Here is an 8,918-nt window from a genome sequence, read left to right on the forward strand (position 1 = left end):
TTTGCTTTATATGTCAAAAAGTTCATATATTAATAATAAAAGTGGAAACCAGATTTTAGAAGGGAGACCGTAACAGAACGAAGGGTAAAGTCTGATGTGGTTGAGACAATTGTGGGGAAAGGGGCTGGAATGGTGGGTAGCAAGTCCACATTAATGCTTATCCTAGGTCCACCAACAGTGGTAAAGAGGAGAAAGTAAAAATGAAAACAAAGCGTAAAGGGAAATCCGCTATAATTCCACTTGATCCTTAGGCGGGGGTCGCCAGCCCGCCTTCCATGCCGCACAATTCGCCCCAGCGGCGCTGAAGACACCAGCCTGAGCCGACCCGCAGCAACTCCCCAGTTTCTCCTGGGCACCAGTTCTCGCCCCGCCTCCAGGAGGACTTCCGCGTCCTTACCGCCCCGCCCCCCTGCTGCTCTGCGCACGCGCGGGGGCCATATTCGCAGCGGACGCTGTGAGGCGGTGGTAGTTTTCCCCGAGACTATTTCCGTCTCTGTAGATCTCCCCTCTTCAGTGTCTTCTCTCTGGTGAGCCTTGGTCCCCGGTGGTCGGCGGAAGCCTGGTCGCTGTCCGTTGGGTGGGGATTGTGAGCGTAAAGATAGCGGGCCTCCGCCGGCAGCCGCTGCTGAGGAACGGTGGGCACGATGACTCTGCACCCGCCTCCTCGGCCTGGGTGACGGTCTGGTCCCGGACTGGCCCCCGCCGCCCGCGGTCGGGTTACCCGGCCCCGGGCCGGGGCCGCGGGACAGTGCAGGGCACCGGGCGCAGGTGGGCAGGTCGTAGTGGTCTGTGCGGCTTTGGTCCCCTGAGTACAGTACGTGAAAGCGCTACTGGATGTGCCGGTGACCTCAAACTCGTGCTTTGCCCGGCGTCAGGCTCGGGGAATCTTGATCCCGGCCCCCCGGCAGGTCTTCTTTGCGACCTCCTGCCTGCTCTTGTCTGGACCACTCTTCCCATGCACCTGCCTATTGGAACCGCACTCGTGACTAGTTACCTTGCCTTCAGCCTCTCACCAGCCTCAGGTCTTTCTAAACTGCCTTTCAGTTCCTGTGGCTTTGCGACTCTTAATCATTCGGTGGAGCCTACTTAATTAAGAGACAAAATTCAGTTTTTACGTGGGCCCTTGAGATACCTGCTTACTTTTCCAGTCTTAATTCCTAATATTCCGGGAATACGGGCTTTGGATTCTGAGGTTGGTTTTTCTACTAAATCACGCACCCCAGTTTTGTCTTTGGCGGGGATTGAAATGATGCCCAAGATTACCATACCCACCCCCAAGTTCAGAACCCGGTGTCCAACTTGAGCAATTTACCTCTTGCCCATTGAGCTTTCTTCCTTTGGTATCATTTGCTCATGCTTTCTTCTCTTCCAGGAACGCCTTTCCCTTCTTCTTTTCCCTGTTCTTAGACCTGAGGGTTTTCACCTTGTTTCTGCCTCCTCTATCTCTAATTTATTCTTACTTTCTGTATCAGTGTCTCCAAAAAAATGTTTTCCCTCCATTCTGATTCCTACTCACTCTGCTTTTTTTCTATCCCAGGGATTGAGCCCAAGGGCACCTAACCACTGAATCACATCCCCAGCCTTTATTTATTTATTTATTTATTTATTTATGGTAGTTGGACACAGTATCTTTATTTATTTTTATGTGGTCCTGAGGATTGAACCCAGTGCTTCTACCAATGACCTACAGCCCCAGCCCCTAGATAGGGCCTAAGTTGCTAAGGCTGGCTTTGAACTTGCGATCCTCCTGCCTCAGTCTCCTGAACTAGTGGGTTTACAGGGGTGCACCACCAGCCAGGTTTCTCACTGCCTTTTCCACGTTATAATCAATGTCTGTTCCTCTTGCCTGACTGCCAGATTTTAAACTCTTCGGGACAGGGATTGGTATTGCATATCTTGGTGTTCCAGCATTTGGCATGGTATCTGGCTCTTTGCAAGTACACAATAAATGTTAGCTGAATGAAGAGAGTGAATAAGACAGATTTTGAAAGTGAGAAAATGCATCTTAAAATTATGAATGTTTTTAATGATGATTCTATTTTATTTTTACAGGAATTATATAAAGTTCAGAAACCATGGTGAGTTAATAAAACATGCCAGTAAACTATTGCGTGATGAAGCTTGTACTCAGTTTACAGAATTACATGAGAAAATGGAAATGGAAGAAGAGATGGGATAGTGACTTCTTCCTTATAACAGCTTCTTCCCACACACTGAACTTTGTGCACCAGGATACATTTTATAAAATGATTTGTGGGCTTGGAGGAATTGGGTTACCTGCAGCAGATAGGAATCACTTATATGTTTTTCCTTTGCAGTCTCGAAGATATGACTCCAGGACCACTATATTTTCTCCAGAAGGTAAATAGAAATTTCTTAATCTGCCTCAAGTAAAGACTTAAGTGTTAAACTTTTAAGGAAAAAAAAAACTCTACAAAAAAAAAAATTTTTTTTTTTTTTTTTTTTTTTTTGATACTGGAGAATGAACCCAGGGGCACTCAACCACTGAGCCACATCCCTAGCCTTATTTTGTATTTTATTTAGAAACAGAGTCTCACTGAGTTGCTTAGGCCTTGGCTTTGAACTCACGATCCTTCTGCCTTAGTCTCCTGAGATACTGGGATTATAGGCGTGCACCACCATCCCCAGCTACAAACATTTTTGGAGTTACTAAGTTCATGCTTTTTGTACTTGTGAATTAATTGTGGTCACTAGCCTGATTGCATATGCATTATGGAAGAGTAAAAATAGGACCATTGCTTGTAGCCTACTAGTGTCATTTCTGATTTCTCTTGGAACAGTATACAGGAGCACAGAGGAGAGTCTTGGCTTCTCTCTACTTGTGTTTTGTGGGTTTTTTGTTTTTTTGTTTGGTTTTGGTTTTGTTTTTTTAATATTTTTTAGATGTTGATGGGCCTTTATTTTATTCATTTATTTATATGCGGTTCTGAAAATTGAACCGGGTGCCTCACATGTGCTAGGCAAGTGCTCTACTACTGAGCCACAACCCCAGCCCCTCTGCTTGTGTTTTGTAGGTCGCTTATATCAAGTTGAATATGCCATGGAAGCTATTGGACATGCAGGAACCTGTTTGGGAATTTTAGCAAATGATGGTGTTTTGCTTGCAGCAGAGAGACGCAACATCCACAAGCTTCTTGATGAAGTCTTTTTTTCTGAAAAAATTTATAAACTCAATGAGTAAGTGAGATCTTAGAGAAGAGTTTTAACCATCACTTTCTCACATAAATGGGATCTGCTTATTTTGGAAGGTTCTTCATGTGACATTAGTAGAATTTAACAGTTTATTTTTACTTGTAAAAATGTGTGCTTTTACTTCATTTTGCTTGAAACTACTTTGAGGTCCAGTTCCATGTGTTATTTGTTTAAAGTACAGAGCTAAACATTTAGTGGGAAAACAGCATAGTATAGTTATAAAAGTATAGGTTTAGTAGTAACAAAGATTTGGGAGCAAATCCAGGCTCCAACCCCATACAAGCAATGTGACCTTGCATCAATTATTTAATTTCTTAGGGCTTCATAGCCTTTTAGAATGGATGTGGAAGTCTGATAAAACAAATTAAAATGAATGAAATGAACTAGCACAGTATCTGGCATATAGCAGATTCTCAAAGTATTATTTGGAATATCTACTGAGGGATTTTGTTAAATTATAGTAAATCTTTACCAAAGAATAGGTCTCCTGGAAGTCTGAGAATATTTGAGTATTTTAACTACATTTTTTTTTTTCAGTACTAGGGATTAAACCCAGGGGTGCTTTGCCATTGAGCTACATTTCCAGCACCTTCCCACCGTTTTTAAATTAAAAAAAAAAAAAAAAAAAAAAATTTGTGACAGGGTTTTGCTAAGTTGCTGAGACTAGTCTTAAACTTGTGATCCTCCTGCCTCAGCTTCCTGAATTGCAGAGATTATAGGCATGTGCCCAGTTTAGTTATACTGTTTGCACACCCTATGAGGTCTCTATTCAATTTGGTTTTGCAGAACTTTGCAATTAGAGGAGAACTGACTGTTAAAAAGATTGTCTTCAGCAGTGGGCCTATTAAATGCTGGTCAGGCTTTTTTTTTTTTTTTTTTTTTGTAGTTGTACATGGACAACATGCCTTTGTTGTTTGTTTTATTTTTATGTGGTACTAAGGATTGAACCCAGTGCCCCACACATGCTAGGCAAGTGCTCTGCCATTGAGCTACAACCCCAGCCACCTGGTCAGGCCTTTTGCTACACTTATCTGAGGTAGTGTCATTTCTCCATAGAGCCACTTTTTAGGCCCACTCAGCAGCTTGCAGGATGGTGAGATATAATGACAGTGGGTAACAGGGTAGCCCTCAGGGAATAGGCAAAGTAAAGGAAATGTACCTCCAGGAAGAGCCTAGCCTTGAACTTCAGTTTGTGAACTTCTCTGCCCTTTTGCTTTTTCATCCTCACTCCCGACAAGCCAGGCCTTGGGAGGTAAGAGAACTTTCATTTTGAATGATTGTTGAATGATGTCAAGTAAATGTCTCCTATAAAGATAAAATCTCTGTGGTTTTTTTCAGAAGGGCATAGAGACTGTGAAGCAAACATGGAAGATTTCTTTTTTTTTTTTTTTAGAGAGAGACAGAATTTTAATATTTATTTTTTAGTTTTTGGCAGACACAACATCTTTGTTTGTATGTGGTGCTGAGGATCGAACCCGGGCCGCACGCATGCCAGGCAAGCGCGCTATCGCTTGAGCCACGTTCCCAGCCCCATGGAATATTTCTAATAGGACTTGGTGCTTCTTAATATCCCTGCTTATAGATCAATATCTTTTTTTTTTTTTTCCTTCAAGGGACATGGCTTGCAGTGTGGCAGGCATAACTTCTGATGCTAATGTTCTGACTAATGAACTGAGGCTCATTGCTCAAAGGTATGGAATAATAGCGTAACTAATGATATAGAAGTTAGTTTAATGTTTCTAAGGAAAACTCACTTTTGCAAAGATTAGTCACTAAAAGTCTATTAATTGAAAATGACAGGTTTTTTTTTCCACAATACCTTTATTTTATTTATTTATTTTTATGTTGTGCTGAGGATCAAACCCTGTGCCTCACATGTGCTAGGCAGGTACTCTACTACTGAGCTACAGTCACAGCCTGAAATTATAGTTTTTTTAAATCAAATTTATAAAATGTCATTTATTATAAAGATAATAGGATGTTAACAAGTTTCCCTCCTCCTCCTCTTCAAATTAAAGGGACTATTATGTTGTCTCTATGGCATATATTTTTTTTCCACAGGGTATTTTCCTTAGATTTTATGTGTTTTAGAAAAAAAACTATTAATATGCCAATCTTTTTATCCTAGGTATTTATTACAGTATCAGGAGCCAATTCCTTGTGAGCAGTTGGTTACTGCACTGTGTGATATCAAACAAGCTTATACACAGTTTGGAGGTACTGAACTTTTTAGAATTGTTATTCTGAAAATTTAAAACATTATAAGTAATAACCTTTTCAAGGTAGTAAAAGGAAATTGAAAATCGTCAGTCCATAATTCCTGCATCTTGAGCAAGCCTGCTTCTACCATGTAGATTATATATTTTATTTATTAATAATATATTGAAAGGCCAAAATAACATTTTCCAATTTGGAAACAAATTCTTTTTACATAATAATGAAATTCAGCACTGGAGTATGTCCTTACTTCCTCTCCTGGCTATGTCCAAATCCTAGAAACAAAAGTGGAATTTGTGATTGAGCTTATCTCTGATAGCCAGAACATGGAGCAGTTAATGAATGCTTAACTTCACAGAAAAGCATTCAGCCACATTCTCTGAGCTCTAGTAACTATAGTGATACCAAATTTAGATTGTTGATGTTTGGCTTTTTCTTCTTTGTTAAAGGAAAACGTCCCTTTGGTGTTTCCTTGCTGTACATTGGCTGGGATAAGCACTATGGTTTCCAACTCTATCAAAGTGATCCTAGTGGAAATTATGGGGGATGGAAAGCTACCTGCATTGGAAATAATAGCGCTGTGAGTATTTTTGTGGTGTGTAAAAGCTAGAAAAAGATCTAATAACTACCATAATTTTTGAAGTAAAGATGAGCAGTATTTTAAGATAGCTATAACAACCTTGATGTGGTATGGAACTATCTATGATTTCTGTTGGTGACAAAGTTGCAGATACTGCTAATATATTGGAGTTTGTTGCCTTCATTTATAATTAAATGCTAGTTTTAAATTAAAATTTGTGAAAACAAAGATAACATTATTTTTCATACCTTCATTCACTACCCTCTAAGTTCTAGGATGGACTCCTTTGTTAACGGAGGACCTAGATTAAAAACTCCCTTAAGGGAGCAAGGGATATAACTCAGTAGAGCACTTACCTACCATGTGTGAGGCCCTGAATTTGATCCCCACTAAAAAAAAAAAAAAAAACTCCCTTGACAGAGCATCAGTATCCTCTCTTGTTACCCCATCTCAGGTCTACCCTTCCTGCCATCCAAATTGTTTATACTGGTTGTAGTACCATGTAAAAGGCAGGCATTAAGCCGGGTGTGGTGGTATACACCTGTAGTCCCAGCACTTCAGAGGCTGAGCACATGGGATCACTTTAGGAGTTCGAGATCAGCCTAGGCAACACCTCAAAAAAATTTTTGAGACCCCCATCTCAAAAAAACAGTCAAAAGGGCTGGGGATGTGGCTCAAGCGGTAGCGCACTTGCCTGGCATGCGTGCGGCCCGGGTTCGATCCTCAGCACCACATACAAAGATGTTGTGTCCGCCGAAAACTAAAAAATAAAAATATTAAAAATTCTCAAAAAAAAAAACCAGTCAAACATTCTTCTAGACCAATCCATATTCCTAAAAAAAAACCCAAAAACGTAAAAACTTAAAATTCTATATTTTTTTTTTTTTATAGGCAGCTGTGTCAATGTTGAAACAAGACTACAAAGAAGGAGAAATGACCTTGAAGTCAGCACTTGCTTTAGCTATCAAAGTGCTAAATAAGACCATGGATGTTAGTAAACTGTCTGCTGAAAAAGGTAACACATGTCCTCTTTCATTTGTCTGCTTGAGTGAGGGGAACTGATTGAGTAGCTGTTGGTATTAGGCATTTTACCTGTTGCTTAACTCATAGAAGCAGCACCATTATAAGTTAGGTAGCTTTATACCTGTTTCCTAAATGAGGACACTGGGGTGCCATGACTAGGGTTAAGTGACTTGACAAAGATCAGAATAAGCATTGATAACTTTTGAAGCCATAATGCCACACTGCATGCTGGGCTTAATGACCTGAGCTAGAATGTTCCCAGTATTCATAATTCAGAGACCCTGCTCCATGCTAATTTAGTTAACAGTAATCATATCAAGACCTCTTGGTAGTGATATCTATGCTTCTGTGTGTGTGTGTGATAAACTACATGTATTTCTACAGGGTTATGATATACTTTACGAGAGATAAAGCACTTGCATCAGTCATGGTACCCTGTTGTATTTTTCTGGGTCTTTTAAACTCTTGTTAAACTAATGTTAATAATTTCACTTTATTCAACTTAAGTTGTATGACATAAAAATTTTTCCCAAAATTGTGGTTAATTAACATTGATTTACTGTAGTACACTTAGCTCCCGGTGTTTCTTAGAAAATGCCATTATCTATAGACTGACGTCTGTTGTCATCTAATTTCAGAGAGGCCCTAGTCAATTTCCCCTACACAAATACTCTTTCCACTATACGTATCAGTGTGTTTCCCTTGCCCAGAGCCATAGAAGTCGTTTTTCATACCATTATTTTGAAAAGAGGTTTGAAAATTCCATAAAAAGTGTTATCATTGGTTGAAGATTCCAGCTTAGCATTCAGGGGTTCTAACAAGGAGATTGTGGTTCTTTCTGGTCAGCAAACTAATAGCAGGCCAGCTAGAATAGCTATTTTTTTGTTGTTGGTATTTGTTTTGTTTTTGTTAGTTTGGCACCAGGGATGCTTAACCACTGAGACACATCCTTAGCCTTTTTTTTATATTTTATCTTGAGACAGGATCTTCGTAATTTGCTTAGGGGCTCGCTAAATGGTTGAGGCTGTCTTTGAACTCTCAATCCTCCTGCCTCAGCCTCTCAAGCCACTGGATGACTGTACTTTACTAAGGGAACAACATAATGGTTGCTAAAAAGTTGGGATGGGTTAAAAGAGGGAAGATGTTTAAGTAAAAATCGTGATTAAAACATTATAAGACCAAAGGTATTTTCTTCCTGTAAAAGTATCCAGGAATCATTAACCATAAAACATGGTAAAGTAGTGAACTGAGGCTTACATATGTGAAGTTATTTGCTGAGTGTACCTGCCTCTGATACAAATGTTTGTGTTTGTGTTTGTTTTTTAGTGGAAATTGCCACACTTACAAGAGAGAATGGAAAGACGGTGATCAGAGTTCTCAAACAAAAGGAAGTGGAGCAGTTGATCAAAAAACATGAGGAAGAAGAAGCTAAAGCTGAGCGTGAGAAGAAAGAAAAAGAACAGAAAGAAAAGGACAAATAGAACCAGGGATTTTATAACCCATTTGGGGCACCATTTCAGTGTAAAGGCTGTTCTACTCTTCCACCTGAGAAGGCTTTTTCAAAAACTTGTGCAAGTGGGGAAATAGGACATTCAACACTGAATTGGGTCTTTGTCATTTCTGCTCAATTGAATACTTTGTTGTAATGATGATGATTACTCTTTATGGACATCTTAAATTTCACACTTTTTTTTTTTTTGGAATAAAACTTGAAAAGAACGGAGATGGTGAAGGAAAAAGTTATCTGTAGCAGTAATTGTTAAAAACAACAGGATTGATAAAGCTCTTACCTTCCTCAGGCACTATGTACACTGTGGTTTACATTCCTTTCACAAAGGTGGGGCATATCCCTTTATGCTGTCCATCATCTCTGTCTCCAGAGATG

At 39.9% G+C, this 8,918-nt stretch overlaps 1 protein-coding gene across 1 annotated transcript; it reads left to right on the forward strand.

Annotated features, from left to right (window-relative positions):
- Positions 1-402: 402 nt before the first annotated feature.
- On the forward strand, positions 403-8,711 carry Psma4 (proteasome 20S subunit alpha 4). Its single transcript, XM_046427860.2, has 9 exons — positions 403-527; positions 2,053-2,078; positions 2,319-2,361; positions 3,036-3,198; positions 4,827-4,904; positions 5,342-5,430; positions 5,880-6,010; positions 6,902-7,025; positions 8,360-8,711. The coding sequence occupies exons 2-9, from the start codon at positions 2,076-2,078 to the stop codon at positions 8,512-8,514; spliced, it is 786 nt and encodes a 261-aa protein (XP_046283816.1). The 5' UTR covers positions 403-527; positions 2,053-2,075; the 3' UTR covers positions 8,515-8,711.
- Positions 8,712-8,918: the final 207 nt, after the last annotated feature.

The sequence above is a fragment of the Marmota monax genome, unplaced genomic scaffold (assembly GCF_021218885.2).
Source record: "Marmota monax isolate L192 unplaced genomic scaffold, Marmota_monax_Labrador192_F-V1.1 WCK01_AAM20220418_F8-fsc00111, whole genome shotgun sequence".
In the NCBI taxonomy this organism is placed as follows: domain Eukaryota; kingdom Metazoa; phylum Chordata; class Mammalia; order Rodentia; family Sciuridae; genus Marmota; species Marmota monax.